Consider the following 16,097-nt stretch of genomic DNA (forward strand, 5'->3'; position numbering starts at 1 on the left):
CGCTTGTCTAACCAAGGTAAAATCTCTTTCGTGCCCGAGGTAAAATGGGTATATTTGTAGTCATGAATCATTCAAAATCATAAATTTGGAGAAAATAGCGATTCAGTGCCAACAAATAAAGAACAATACCAGAGATTGGTAGAAAAATTAATCTATTTGTCACACACACGTCATGATATATCATACAAGTCATTGTCGCAAGTCAATATATGCATAATCCATGTGAAGCTTATATCGATGCGCTAATCATAATAATCTAATACTTAAATTATCACTACTACGGAAAACACATATCACGATCGTTGGTAAAGGGATACCACCACGTTGGATCAACCGTTGTGAGGTAAGGTGTGATTGTACGTATAATGCTTTCCACCATGATCGTGCGACCGTGATTGTATCTATGTAGCGTGCTAACCTACCACAACGGTTACTTTAAACAACAATTGTGATATTCTGTAATGCATAATATTTAACAACGGTTGGTCTAAAAAACCGTTGTGATATATACACTGAGTTTATTATAAATTATGTAGAATGCTTATTTCGTCAATACTCACTAAACATATAACCTTTTAATTTGAACCTGAATATTATAATATGACAAATTAAGTTATATTAGAAGAACTAGTTCACGTTCAATGCTTGACAAAAGTTCTTCAACTCCTTATCCGCATTTTACTCTTTAATAGTTAGAACTTTGTTTAATTATCCTAGTTCTTCAACCACCCATGCCTTCACCTCTATTTCATTTTACAGAGTATTATTTACTTTGCAAACAAAATTAGAGGTGGAGAGATGAGTACTTGAAGAACTACAATCATTAAATAATTACTTGCCATATATAATGGTTAGTTAAGCTGTGTGGTTTTTATGGACCATTTTCCCATTGATGTATTTTTAAAATATAAAATATTCAGTATGTGATTTGTTTGAAATATCTAGTGAAATAGAAAATAATTCTTTTTTCTGATATGAAACATATGTTGTTATGAGTTAACATAAAATACAATATTTTCATATTAATAATGTCTGTTCATTGAAACGAAAATCAAGTGTGACAAATAAAGGTGATCATTGACATAAAAATGTGTAGAAAAGAAACTGATATTTAATTTGCTTCTTATTATTTAAAGCATTACACATATAACTGATACAAGAGAAGCAAATGATCTGCACTCACAACAAAATGAAAGGAGAAATAGAAAGAAAACAAGAAATTCATGAATGGCACACATAATAAAGCACACAATTGACAGGTCTTATTTAGATAGTATTTGACCTGCAAATTTAGATATGTTTTGAAGCATCTTCCTCAACAGGAGAGTCATCATTAGCAGGATATGTAAAAAAACCAGGGACTGAGTTGTGTTTGACAAGGTACATGATGATCTCTTTAGTTTTATCACCCAGAAAAGGTGGTTCTAGATATCCTGGAAGGAGTGTAGCATGACTGTAGTCATCTAATAGCTTTTTATAGAATATGAAAAAATCTTCCATAGAATATCCCCAATTGGTGAACAAGTAATCAACAAGGTCAATATAGTTTCGGTATTCCATATACAATTTTTGGTAGTATGATTGGGTGTATTCTCCTGCAGCAATGGACACCACGTTAATGGCTAGACGAGGATTATTCTTGAGCGACTTTATTACTTCTCCAATACAGTAGGAAAAGTCATCCGATTTGATATTGCCATAGTGAATATCAATACCATCAATCAAGTTTTTATAGTTGGCGTCGTCATAGCCAAGAATGATATCTGTGAGTGAATATACGGCAGTTGCAATCCACGTCTGTTTCTCATTGGGATTGAATGGAGAATCAGTTCCAATGCCGCCTCCGATGCTTATCACCACCCTTACATGTGGATATCTTTCCTTCAGTTTTTTCAACTTTTCAGGACTGAAAGTATCCAGGTCCCAGGTGGGATGGAAGTTACCTGTGCCTTCTCCATTTGGAGTATAGTCCTCACTAGCAAAGCCTATTATGAAGTCAACTGGTTTGTACTCTGAGCTAACTGTAGTTGGGAAGTGTTTCAAAAGGTATTCACGGTAAATGATTGGTCTCACAATTTCACTTCTATCTTCAGACATTGTGAGTTTGATTTGGTTGTGTTTAAAATGAGTAGCTATTTTCATGTCCTTTTATAACTATAACTTTCATGTAAATGCTCAAGCTATTAATCTAATGGAACCTATTAAATGTCATATATGACATCCTCTCCTCATGTGGGCATATCGTTATGCATTAAAAAAGCTATTTTTATTTGCATAGCAAATAACAAAGCATAATGCACTAATACAATTTCAATGGATCTAGACTTTTTACTTGCATTATGTTCACACTATAGTTGTTAGGGGATTTAATAAATTGAATCATTTTAGACGTCATTATATATTCTCATATTTTATTTGAAACTAATTTATTCATTTATTTTTTGATATTTTCAACTATATCATCCTTCATTTATTTTTTTAAATTTATATGGTTCTAATTATATGAATTTACCGATCTATTTACTCTCTTTTTAATAAGAGATAATGATCAAGTGAAAAATATGAAAGATTTTAATGCTTAAGGATAAGTTGTTTGTTGTGGGATCTTTTGGTTCGGGCAAGTGATTGATTCTCTCAAAAATTGTTTGATGTGTTCTGGGTGATTTTAATGTAGTTATTTATCCTTTCGAGAAAAATGGCGTGAATGTGGGGCATCATGGATTGACTTTGGTGGAATCTCTTGAGTTTGAGGTATTTAATTAAGGCGGTATGGTTAATGAATTTATCCTTGTTGGATAAGAGATTTACTTGGTTTCATTCATTATAATGAGATTTTAATATAGTTATTTTTTGTTGCCAAACAGGATAGGAGGAGGAGTGGGGTCAGGGTCGTTTGTGGACCTTGGCTTGAGATCATTGTCTGATTGTGGTTAAGTATCCCTATCAGTTATGTTGTCCTAAGCACTTTTGGTTTAATAATTTCTAGTTAGGAGATTTTAGATTTGAGTATGTGGTTAGAGACTCCCTACGGATGGAGGTTTAGAAGGGTTAGAAGGCGTGCATGCTTAAGGATAAGCCGAAAGCTTTGGAAGGGACCCTTAAAATTTAAAATCTAGAATATGAAGGTGTTTGGTAATTTGGATTTTAGGATTATGTTGTGCTTTTATAAGATTGAGTGTTTGGTGTTGAGAGTGAGTCTATAGATCTTTCTCAAAAGGAGTTAGAAAGTAGATTGTTTGTTTGTCATGAGTTTTAGGCGCTTATTCGGTGTAAAAATTCCCAAAATTTTCACATGTTTTGAGATTGGCATCTTCTTGATGGTGAGGTATCTCTTAGTTTGACTTTTCATATGACACTCTGTCTAATTGGTTTGTCGAGGGAATTTTCAAAATAGTTGAATATGACTTCTTATCTCATTCTAGAGTAATATGTGGATTGGTCCTCAACCCTAAAGGAAGCACTTTCTCCTATTTATTTTAAATCACTCTTCAAGAAAATGGAAAAGTGGGCGAAATGGATTTTCGGGATGATGGTGGTTTAATTTATTTTAAGAGGAAGAGAGATTTCATTGCGTAGGAGCAACAATTGTCCACTTATCTATTCTGAATTTTCAAAGCTACCACTCTCTCCCTAGAGAGTGGTGACTTTAGAGACAATTATTTTTAGTTGCTAAAAAAACCCGCAATTTAAAACTACTACTAAAACCATGGCATTTTGCTTTTTAGGCAACTGTATTATTAATTTGGGGATAGAAATGCAAAAACCGCGCTCTAAATAAATCGGTAACAACCGTTTCTTCCACGTATATAAAATTGTGCCTTAAAGCCCGAGGAGCCGGTTTTTACTTTAGGCCATAACTTTTCAATGTTGTTTAAACTCATTTTTGTTATAGTGTATAGGCGAAATTGGGTCATTTTTTCTCTCGTTTGGTAGGTTAACTGAAGAAATATTTTACTTAATATTTAAATAAAAAATAATTACACCATTATAAAAGAAATAAAATATAAATTGAGGTAGTTGAGATTCAAAGTGTGTCCCTTTGATAGTTTAGCCCTCGGTTATGTGTAGCAACCGAGAGAATAAATTGTAATTTTTTTGAAAAATAAACATCAAACACCTTATATTTATACCTCGATTATTTGTTGAGTGAGATAAAAGTTTTGTCATAAAATATATTATTTGTAATAGTGGTTGTTGGTGATTGTTTATAGTTTTTTTTTTCTTTTTTTTCTTCTTTTGTTCCTATGTTCATTGTTTTTCTGATATGACACTTCTTGTGTTTCATAACTCTTTGCGCATTACATCCCCTTTTAATGTATATTATTTGATCATTAAAAAAATGTTATTTTTGACATCCTCTATTTTCGTCATGCATTAATATAACAGTTTTTTTAATAGCAAATAACAAAAAATAATGCATAAAGGTTTCGTTTGTGGTTGGACTCTATGGAATTTTGAAGACTTTTATCTTAAATTTAGTTAATTTTGTTAAGAGGCCATGTGATTCGTGGTTCACATAATGGTTGTTAGGAAAAAGCATGAGGAAGACAAAAATGATAGATAAACAAAATCTGACAATACATGATAGAAATGAGAAATTATGAATAACTAAATATTTAAATTAAATATTATAATAAGTTTCTTACACTTCATACTTAATTATGTTCACACTATAGTTGTTAGGAGAATTAATAACTTGAATCATTTGAAACGTGATATTCTTATACTTTTTACATTTTGAAATAGAATTTAGAAAGCTGTATTGTATTTGCAAATTATTTATTTTTTAATTTCTTGATATTTTCAACTATATTATTCTTCATTTTTTAATTTATTTGGTTCTAATTAAATTAATTTATAGATCTTGTCACACTTTCTTAAGAAAGGTGGATTAAGTAAAAACGATGAATTTAAATTTTGATAGCATAAAAGAAAAATGCTAAGAAGATATATTTGAAGATTTTGAATGCACGGTGAACCAAACGGCATAGGCTATTAAACTATGAAAGGTTTTGAAAGATTGAAAAAAGAATTTTAAGATTTGAATTCTAGAGTTCAAAAAGGGTGAAAAAAAACTACCTTTTAACAATTTCATTTATAAATTCTTTTTTACATTTTCTGTGTATAGATAAAGAAAAAAGAATATACAAATATAAAATATTTTTACATTGTTGACCAATAAAAAATATGTATTTTATCAAATCATATTTTGATTTATAAAATACTGAAATGACATTACAAATATAAGGATTTTGATTGATCTTACTTGTATGTATAATATTGTTTTACGCTGTCTGCGTACTATCTTTAAACTCATTTTTATATATGATTGAAATTCACACACAATTATAAAATTGTGTTCTAATCAAAGTGAAGATGTTCAATTAATAATATCGACATTTTAGATGAACTATGCTTCATATACATATTTTATTCTTTTTTAACAAATAAAAAATATATTTTGAAAAATACCTTTGTCATTTATTATGCTCTTACCTAAATCGATAAATTAAAACAATAAAAGAGTAAGAGAATTTTCATCCAATTTTTTCCAAAAAGTTCGTTGTCATCAGAAATTGATTTTATAAAATTAAAAAGATTTCTTATTAATTCTTTCCTCGAAATTGTTTTGGGAGGAAACATGACGACCATTCTTAAAAAAAAACTATTCAAAAAATGGAACGAGACGTGGCATCGTTTCTGAATCGATGATAATGACAAAAGAATCCTCTTTTATTATTACTTTTTTACTCGACTGTTAATAATAAATTCTTTTTATTATTATTATTATTTACTAAACCTTTTAATTTGAAAAAGAATATGGGATTATTTCTTTTTTACCAAACCTTTTAATGTAGAAAAGAATACTGGAAACACTAAAGGGAAATTGTGCTTCCTTCCCAATTCATCAAAAATCTTCGGTGAAATTCTCACTTTTTTGCATCATTCTTCACTCTGCTTCTCATGTGAAACCCTCAAACTTTTCCAGATTCTTCTTCCATGTTCAAAGATTCTTAATTAGGGTTTGAGGAAGAATAAAAAAACTTTTTCTCTAAAGGGCATAAGAATTATGATCTTATGTTTAATTTGCAAATGAGTATTAGGTAGAACTTACTTTTGCAGCTTAGGTTGTATTTGTTGATTATTTGTAATTTAAGCTTCCATATTGAGAGAGCTAAAACCGAGTTATTTTGATTCGAATGAGAATTTTAGACTAGGTTTCCTTCTGAAGGTTCTAATACGCCACCACATCAATTATTTGGTTTTTCGCTGGAAGGATTATTATCATGTGGTTTTTAGATACATTTTTTTTTAAAATTTGAATAGTTTTATTCATGTTTAATTTTTACCAACATGTACAGCGATGAATGGATACAATTTTGTGAAATGTAATATACTTACACTACAAAAAACTGTGGCGGTTCTTTTAGGGTGGTTACTAAAACCGCCAGAATTTACCGTATATTAAGCTAGATTTTGGAGTCCTGTGATATTATTCATATTACGTCGGTTTCAACCGCCACTATTTACGTAAACTTTTCATTTCAAAGTTGCTATCACGTTTCTTTTTGTCTTTATTTTGACCTTTTTTTATCTCTTTTTGTTTCCATTATTTCTTTTATTTTTTAACAAAATTCCCTATTTGTTTTTCAAAATATTGAATTGTATCAATTTTTTTCTTTAAGAAAAATTCTTAACACATATATAAAGAAATAATTTCTTATTAACATTAATATATACAAATATTTTACATAAAATAGAAGAAGACTCTCTCCCTCTTACACTTCTGTTTCTTTCTCTCACGCTAAAAATCTTAGCCCTGTTAAAATAACTAGAACAAGTGGCCACCTCTTTCATTCAGAAGTTTTTTTACTTTGTTTTATTTAACAGAAGAAGGGTTTTGCTTTGTTTAGTCTCTTTCATATGAACGTTAAAATTAGAATTTTCATTTTAATTATAAAATCTCCGTATTTTATAAATTTATATCTTTTTTTAATAAAATAGGTATTGAATCAATAATTCTAGTGGTATTTCTATACTAGTGGATAAGCAATCAGACAAGAGTAGCATACAAATGGATTGAAGCCTAAATTAATGATCCACATATAATCTAAGAATTCACTAAATCAAAGTTTAGCAAATATGGTACAAAAATGGACAATATTTGCTAAAGAAGATTTCAAGCATTCCTGTTGCTCATCTCTTCTGTTGTGACATACCATTGCTCATCTCTTCTGTTGTGACATACCAGTTGGAGTATAACTTGTGAAAGCAATTGGATCTGGTGTATATAATTATGATCTCCAGCCTTTTTCGTGCATTGTCAGTTCAGTTAAGACATTTTCTGTTATTGATACATACATTCAACCAATTTAAAATTACATAAATTCTTAGAAACTTTTAATTCCAAGAGAGTTGGTGTTGTTATACACAGACACTAACACACTTTTTTCAAAGAAGTCGGTCCTACATCAAAAATATATGTTAAATAATAAATTTGTGTGATAAACATGTTTATCCCACGTATTTATATTCATAACTAGCAACTTGACTAGCATCTTCTACTATTTTTTTAACATTAATGTTACAAGAAGAATTTGTTCTCCCTTCCAAAGCATGAACAACTGATTTCGTAAGTTTCTTAAGTTTGTTGAAAGCTCCGAGTTTTTCTTTTAACTCCTCCTTTGATAATTTGTTTGACCCTACGTGTAAAACATAATGTACTTCAGATCCTGACAACTTTATGTAGAACAAGAAGTAACATGCTCGTGCAAGTTCAACTAGGGTGATATTTGATTAACAAAAATTCGATATAAAAAATAGAATAGCTTTTGTGTGTGCGATAAAAAAGAAATAAAAAAGTGCAATTAGACCAAATATAAATCTTTAAAAGAGATTTAAGTTAATATGTGCATATCATTTTCCTGTCATCAAAAGCAAGACCATATATAACTCTTCTTTCATGAAAACAATTTGTTCCACCATAGAAAATTTCTTGAAGTTATGCTAATCCAACTCCAAGATACTGCATGCGTTATTTAAAAATGTGATTAAATTAATGTAGCGACAATTTATTTTGTATTTTATGATTTCGTATATTACCTTATACAAAATGACATTAAACAAAAGCAACTTCTTTTTATCTTTGAAAGTAGCATAGAACTGTTGAGGACATTGAACAAAAGCAACTTCTTTTCCTCCTTTTCTTTTCCTCCTTTTGAATCAAGCAAATTGCACATCACATTCTGAACAATTTTTGGATTGTTTAGAAACATGTCACAATCGACGTTTAATATGAAGGGTGCATTGGTATTCAATCTGGAAACTCTTGTCTGAATAAAAATCGAGGAGCTTAAGTTAAGTGTTTATAATAAGCTATGATTACTCATATAAACAAATTCCATCATTTTGTTTTATTACATGAACCATTATAATGTAATGCTTCTCTTATGTTTGGTGTAGTAAGTCCATAGGTAAATGCATGTTGTTGGAGAAGTATTAGAAGTAAATTTTAGCTAGCATGTATAAGGTATTCGTCAAATTTTAATGAGTTCACTTAGTATAATTTTATACTTTAACATTTTTTTACTCTTGCTTCTCCATTTTAATGAGTTCACTTAGTATAATTTTAATGCTTCTCCATTTTTTGTATATAATTTATATTGTTGATTCATATGAAGGGGAGTGAAGAAAATGAAGAGAAAAAAGGTTTACATATTAGAGTAAGTAGAAAACTTATAAAATTTATCTACCTCTTTTGTTGCAGGATCTCAACTCTCCTTACATGGATTCTTGTCAGGCGTGTTATATTTTCTTTTTAATCTCATCTAACTGTTAGACCACACTTGCCTAAACAAAAGGGAGATGTAGAGTTTTGTAGATTCAATATATAATACTCTTACAAATTCTACTAATTTATTCATTTTTCTTATTGAATATTGTGTAGATTTAAATCTCATTGCTTAAATAAATTTATCACATTATCTGACTGTTGATCTTATCTTGTTTTGCAGTACTTAACGAGCCTTACAAGGAAGGAAATCAAAAGTCAATTTTATGTTTTTTATTAAAGAATTATATTGTCACCTCTAATCTTGTTCAAATACTAGAATGATAAAAATATCTAATGAAGGATTGGGTTGAATTCTCCACATATTTTTTATTAAAGAATTAAACTGTTACTTTGGCAGAACAGTTTTTGTTGAGTAAAACCTTAAGAGTGATGATTTATTATTATTAGGCTTTAAGGTTTTTTCAATTAACCTAATGATATCTATTAATTTTATTTTTGTTAAAATAAAAAATTGTGGCAGTCGAAATTGCCCAAATTTTCTAATATTTTAAAGAATTTATATTGATAAATATGGCTGTTGCAAACGCAAGTATTTCCAAAATAAAACCGCCACTTTATATAAGGTAAATTATGGCATTTAGCGTGGCGGTCTATGGTAAAACGTCGTTATTTACCAAGCGGCATCAAAATATATGGCGTTATTAAAAATCACCATTCATGTTTAAAATAGTTGTCAAGACCGCCACTATTTACAAAATTAACGGCTACTATTTACCATATCTTTTATAGTGTTAGTAAAAAGTCAAGTTCTATTTCCCCAAAATAAATATTACTTTGTGATTTTTAACATTATTTTATTTTCTCTAATGTGTTACTTGTGCTTTTGTGTGTATAAATTAGTAACTATTATCAAAATAATTTGTAGTCGTGAAAAACGACACGACAATTTTTCGTGTGGATATTATGTAATGTTACATATGTTAGATATTACCTCCGGAGGCATTGTGAATTCATGGATTAATGTATTAACTTTATCCATATACATGTAATTTATTTATATTTATTAAATTAATGTTGTTATTGTTGTTGTTAGCTTATCATAATTAAAAAATTTCTCAACGTATAGGCGTTTAACAACGAAGCACCATTCTCACAAGAGGATATATATGACATTCGATCACGTTGGACCAACACCTTCCTATCTTATAATGAATCTCAATAACACTAATTTTTCTTGGTTGTTGTAAGAATTGTACAGAGGTTGTCATTATAGGTGCAAATATGTATAGGTTCAAACATGTATAGGTTCTCTTGATAGAGGTTTTGTGTATCCCATATGTCATTATATGTATTCTAAGCATTGCACATTTGGTTTTGTAAACAATGTAAATTTGGTATTTTGTATTTATGTTCTGTATAAAATAAAATGGTATGATTCTGTCACATAATTTGTAGTTTCTGTGTAAAAAAATGATACACAACAGTCAAAATGAGATTTAAAAAATTATAAATGAAAAACTAGGTTATACCCTTGCTTATTATAGCAAAATCAACATAAATAATGATGTTATAACCGAGAGGCATGTGGCGCGCACAACATGGTTTTGAAAAAAAAATATTGTTGCTAGAGATCGAACCAATAACCATTTCAAATATCCCTTCGATTATTCAGAAACCGAGTGATAAAGTGTCAGGAGTTCATGTCGTCCTTTGTTACCTCGCTTGTCTAACCGAAGTAAAATACTCTTCACACTCGAGATAAAATGGTTATATTTGTAGTATTGAATAATTCAAAATCATAAATTTGGAGAAAATAATGATCCCGTGCCAACAAATAAAGAACAATCCTAGAGATTGGTAGGAAAATTAATCTATTTTTGATCCACACGTTATGATATAGCATACATGTCATTATAGTAAGTCAATATATGCATAATCCATGTGAAGCTCATATGGATGCAGTAATCTTAATAATCTAATACCAAAAATATGCTCCCACTAGAGGACTTATGTTTTTAAAAATAACCACCTTAATATGAAAGGTTATACAAATACAGATTGGGCAGAATTTTTTTCTAACAAAAGGTCTATGTCCAGGTACTTTAGTTTTGTTGGTGAAACGCTACAAAAAAAAACAATCATTAGACACGTGAAAATCACGACACAAACTCAAATATCACGTCACAAAACACAACGACGTGACTGAAACATGTTTCAGAAGCACTTGTGGCAACTGGTTGCCACGTGAAAAACATGTCACTAATTTGTGGCAACATAATCATGTTGCAACCCACAAAATTATTTGGACCATATTGTCATGTGAAAAACACGCCACTAATTTGTGACAGACTAATCACGTCGCAACCCACAAAATAAAATAAAAAACTTATACAACTCTGCAACGTTTAGCAATAGTCAGTGTTACTAGATACTAACGTGAATTTCACGCTACTAATTTGTAGCAGGCTAATCACGTCGCAACCCACAAAATAAAAAAGTTTGTAGGGTCAGTGTTACTAGGTAGTGACGTGAATTTCGTGCCACTAATAATTTTTTTCAGAATTTTGCCACGTGGTTTCTATTTCGCAGGAAATTTATTTAATAAAAAAAATAAAAATTTCATAAAATAAGAATATTAATAATTAATAAAATATTTTCAAATAATTATTGTCACTAAAAAAACTAATTAATAAGTAAAAAAATACAAAAATTTAAATTATATTCGATTAAAAAATCATATTTTCTAATGATAATTATCATTAAAAAAAATAAGATTATAGTCACGTGATATTCACGCCACAAACATAGGCAACAATAAAAAATTATCAATCATCACTAAATATCCCGTCTTCTTCATCTTCATCTTCATCTTCTTGACCACCAACTCCTCCATCTCAGATTGTCTCTTCTTCATTTTTTCAATTTCGGCCTTTAGTTCTGCCTCAAGTGCTGCCGTCTCGCCTCAGTTAAAACCAATTGTCTCATTGTTTCCATTATTTCGGGTATATATTCTGGTGGACAAAACGTTCCTTCCCCGTCTTCAAGTCTTTGAAATAATGTTATATCTTCTCTTCTGTAGTTGGCGGCCAAAGGTCCAACACCAAAAAAACACCCATTAGCTCTCTTCCCGCCAATTTTTAAAATCCAAATATAAAGATCCACACGTGTATCAATCGGATTTAAATCGACCAGAGTATACTGAGGATTTTAAACTAGAAATTGTGTGAGCAATCTCTGATACAACTCCTACACATACATAAAAAATTAAATTAAATATAATTTAAACAATTTAGTTATATGCAATAATTAAATAAAATAATGAATATAAATAACTTACTAAAGTTATTCTGGAACGGGCGTTAACAAACTCCCCTGATTTTTTGGTACAAGTCTTCATGAACAGCTCACTAATCTGTTGGGGGTCTCCCTAACTCCCTAGTCTAATTAAAATAATTAACTTTAATTATATATATATATATATATATATATAATAAATCAAAATATAACTTTAAAGTATAGTTATAATTGTCATCCGTCGAGCATGTTTGTCGATACTAATACTTCCTACTAAACTAAGGCAACCCTCTACCTCAGACGCTCTTAGTTTTTTTGCATGCTCAGTTTTTTCTTAAAATTTTCTTTCTTCCAATAGACAAGAAGTTTCTCAAATATTTCCTTTCCTATCTAGTCAGGATGAATTTATTGATCATCCCAACGTAGTTTAGCACGCCTAAACATGTCAATTAGTCGATTTAATGTTCTACTTTTAAATTTTTTTAATCTTATATTCGTTCATGACATTCCACGTACACCTTTTTTGCAAGGTTGTATGACATTCAAATAAATTGTTAGATCATTATAACAAAAAAATAATTATAAAATAACATAACTTAAATAAGAATTCAATATACCTTAAATTTATTAAACCATTCATATTTCTCCTCCGAGGTAAGCTCTCCAAAATACTTCCATGTTTTTTTATACATTAGTTGAATTACTCGATTTATAGCTTTGGCAGCAGGCAGATTCGGTGCGAAACTAAACATGAAAATTTTAAATACGTATTAAATCTAAAAATTGAAATATATATAGTTAAATAAACATTATAAATTAGAAACTTACTTGGATCCATTGGGCCGAATAAGATAACATCAATTAAACACGAAACGTGCATCGAGATCTGCAACAAGATTTTCTTGTTCCTCATGATCCTTATCATCCTCCAAAATATAGTCATCTTGCTCCTCACGCGCATGTATATGTGTGGGATGTGGGGTGCGGGAACTAGTTCCCCCATGTTGCTACATGATGGATGGTGGTACCTAGGTGGGAGGTGGAAAACTAGTTCCCTTAGGTTGCTGCATGAAGGATGATGTTACCTGCATGGGATATCGAAAAATAGATCCCCTAGGCTGCTACAGGAAGGATGTTGGTACGTTTGGAAAACTAGATCCCCCAGGCTGATGCGTGTAGGATGACAATATCTGTGTAAAACTAGATCCCTCGTGCTGCTACATGAAGGAAGACTGTTGCATGGGATGCAAAAAACTAGACCCCTTAGGTTACAGCTGTCTTTCGTATGAGTCGTGCCCAACATCAATTTTGTGAAGAATTCCAAAACTGATCAAGAACATTCCAATCTGACTTGGTGGCCAGTAATCTCACACATTGATAATTTTGAGTCAGACGATCCCTCAAACAATGACGTATTCATTTCTTTCAATGACATATAAAATCTTTGCATTTCCTCATTCGACAGCTCTTCCCCATCCAAATTTGAGGTTCATCATAGGTTACGTTTACCCCAAAGGTAATGCCAAACATGTCATCGATCAAAATAAAATTTTCCTCATATTCCATATGTGACCGACTGCTTGATGCATGTGTATTAGTAGTCTATGGTACGTTCACTACTACGGAAAACACATATAATGATGTCTGTGAAACACATATACTGATGGATTCACATCCGTTGTTAAGTAGCGTGTGATTGTATGTATCCTGGTTTTTCACAATAGGCGAGTGACCATGGTTATAAATTAGGTAGTGTGCTACTTATAAGAACAGGTAAAGAAAACATTCTTTAATTTATAGATCCTGAGTTTGAATCCCAACAACGACATTCTTGCGTTTTATTATTATGGCTAGCGCTCTACTTATAACAACAGTTGAATTAAAAACCGTTGTGATATTATTTGTTTTTTATATATATTTTTCAACTTTACAATATTCCCATATTTTTAAGCTGGATTTTTTTGAATCGTATCAGACCAAAATCATCAATGCACCCATTTATAAATTGAAATAGACCAAAAATTGTATTACATCTATGACACAATTCCATTAGACACCAAACATTATATATTACATCAAAACCAAAATGGCACAAAAAAACCTACAATGTGCACATCATTACATCAAATAATACTATCTTGTTGTCTTTGTGTCCTGTCTCTCGGTGTCTTGACTTTAAATACCTACAATTTCAAATGATACTAGTTGTTAGAAAATAAAATCATTAGAAATTAGAACATACAAAAAATTAGGAATGAAGAATATAAAATACTTGTTAATTTACCCATATGTCTTCTTAATGATCGTTACGAATAACATGTACATAATCGCTATCAACTTCTTCATATGAAGTAGGCACTTGTGTTGTATAAGAAGGAGTGGAAGGAATATCAAAACTTTCATCATCACTAGGAGGAATGTGTTTTCCTTTGAGAACAATTGACCAAATCCTCGATAAGTCTGTAGGGTCTATCACTTAAAAAACTTGTTTTGCTTGAGTAGCCATGATGAATGGCTCAATTTTATGAGTTCCTTGCCAAGGTTAACCCGTGTGAATCCTAACTCATCAGTTTGAACACCATTGTTATTGGGAACCCACTCGTATTTATTATGTAAACATAGGCAGTGTTTATTGTTTTAAGGATAAAATGCTGAAAAAGAAATGGGTTGGATATGCTAGTGAGCGTTTGAGGGGCTTTAAGAATCTTACGTATGATTATATTAAATATCCAAGTGATGAATCATAGCCCCCATACGTGAAATATCCATTTTTTGATAAGAAAGTTTGAGAGAATTTTGAAAAGTCTCGCACCACTCCTAATTTCTTGGCTAAGAGCCAAAAAGGAAAGGAGAATAAAGCTAGAAATATCTATTCATATAAATTGTCTCGTGGAAGAAATCATAAACTTTAACAGAAAATGACTAATGAAAAAAGAAAACAAAGGGAATAAAAAATGTGAGATCCATTTAGACACCTTGATTGCAGTCCATCTCCACCATCATGCCATGAGAAATGGAAGAGGGCACGTAAAATACAAGATGTCTTGTTCACATTAGAGGCTACTCGTGAAGTGGCTGAAAAGATTGTAAGTAAATATTCTTTTTCAACATTACTTATTTTAGTTAATTCAATTTGGTAAAGATGAACTTTTATATTTTTTGTAGGATGCACTGGTTGAACAATCCAAAGTTGGTATCTTCATTCCATGAGATCATTATGACATCTTATAGAAGTGATTGGAACTGAAGAGCGTGTCCGTTGTCTTGGAAGAGGCGTCGGCTTGAAGTTACATTTTGGACCGTCACAATTAATTAACGAATTAAACCGTAAGAGATAAATTCAAGTGTTAGTTTCTAAAATGTTGGGGGAGGTATTAAAATAGGAGTGTGAGAAGTGGACTTAGGAGGCGATGAAGAAGTTGCCTCAGGAGGAACGTGGGGGGGGGGGGGTTGAATCCGGAGGAGACAATTGAATTTCAGTTGTTTTTATGATGAAATAATTGAAATCAATGGGTGAATTAAACCACCCAATTCAGATCAGTTGGACTTACCTGAGAAAGTTGTTATGAGTGGTGCAAGCATGAAAGATAGTTGTTATATCCTGCAACACAATATTGAGACTACACCACCTTAACTAGATAACACTCAGAGACTATCAAAGATGATAAAGGAGATTCCATACATCTACGATTTTACATTAAAACATGAAACAAAAAATATCTTATACTCCATAAGAGTTGTCTTGTGGAGTTTTTGAAGGCAGATGATTGGCTGGACATACCCATACTATAATTGTGATACTCGTAAGTATAACTTTTACGGTGATTTCAATTTATTTCATTGTTATCATACTTTAACGTAAAAATTATACTTTTGCATTAATTTTTAATTAGGTTCATGCATGAGATCCGTGTTTAAAGGAAATTAAGAAAGTATTGTTTGTTAGATCGATTGAACATTCAATTACAAGGTATAGGAGTAAACACTATCAAGATGCACATACAAAATT

The 16,097-nt window shown here is 30.8% G+C and overlaps 1 protein-coding gene across 1 annotated transcript; it reads right to left on the reverse strand.

The window, feature by feature from the left end:
• Positions 1–1,290: 1,290 nt before the first annotated feature.
• On the reverse strand, positions 1,291–2,097 carry LOC127138057 (uncharacterized). The gene has a single exon (XM_051064463.1). It carries the CDS (start codon positions 2,095–2,097, stop codon positions 1,291–1,293), a length of 807 nt encoding a protein of 268 aa, XP_050920420.1.
• Positions 2,098–16,097: the final 14,000 nt, after the last annotated feature.

Source organism: Lathyrus oleraceus, chromosome 4, assembly GCF_024323335.1.
Source record: "Lathyrus oleraceus cultivar Zhongwan6 chromosome 4, CAAS_Psat_ZW6_1.0, whole genome shotgun sequence".
NCBI classification, from domain to species: Eukaryota; Viridiplantae; Streptophyta; class Magnoliopsida; order Fabales; family Fabaceae; genus Lathyrus; species Lathyrus oleraceus.

What these genes read in the sequence shown, in the direction of transcription:
- LOC127138057 (XM_051064463.1), bottom strand. Translation starts at nt 2,097, where the DNA reads ATGTCTGAAGATAGAAGTGAAATTGTGAGACCAATCATTTACCGTGAA.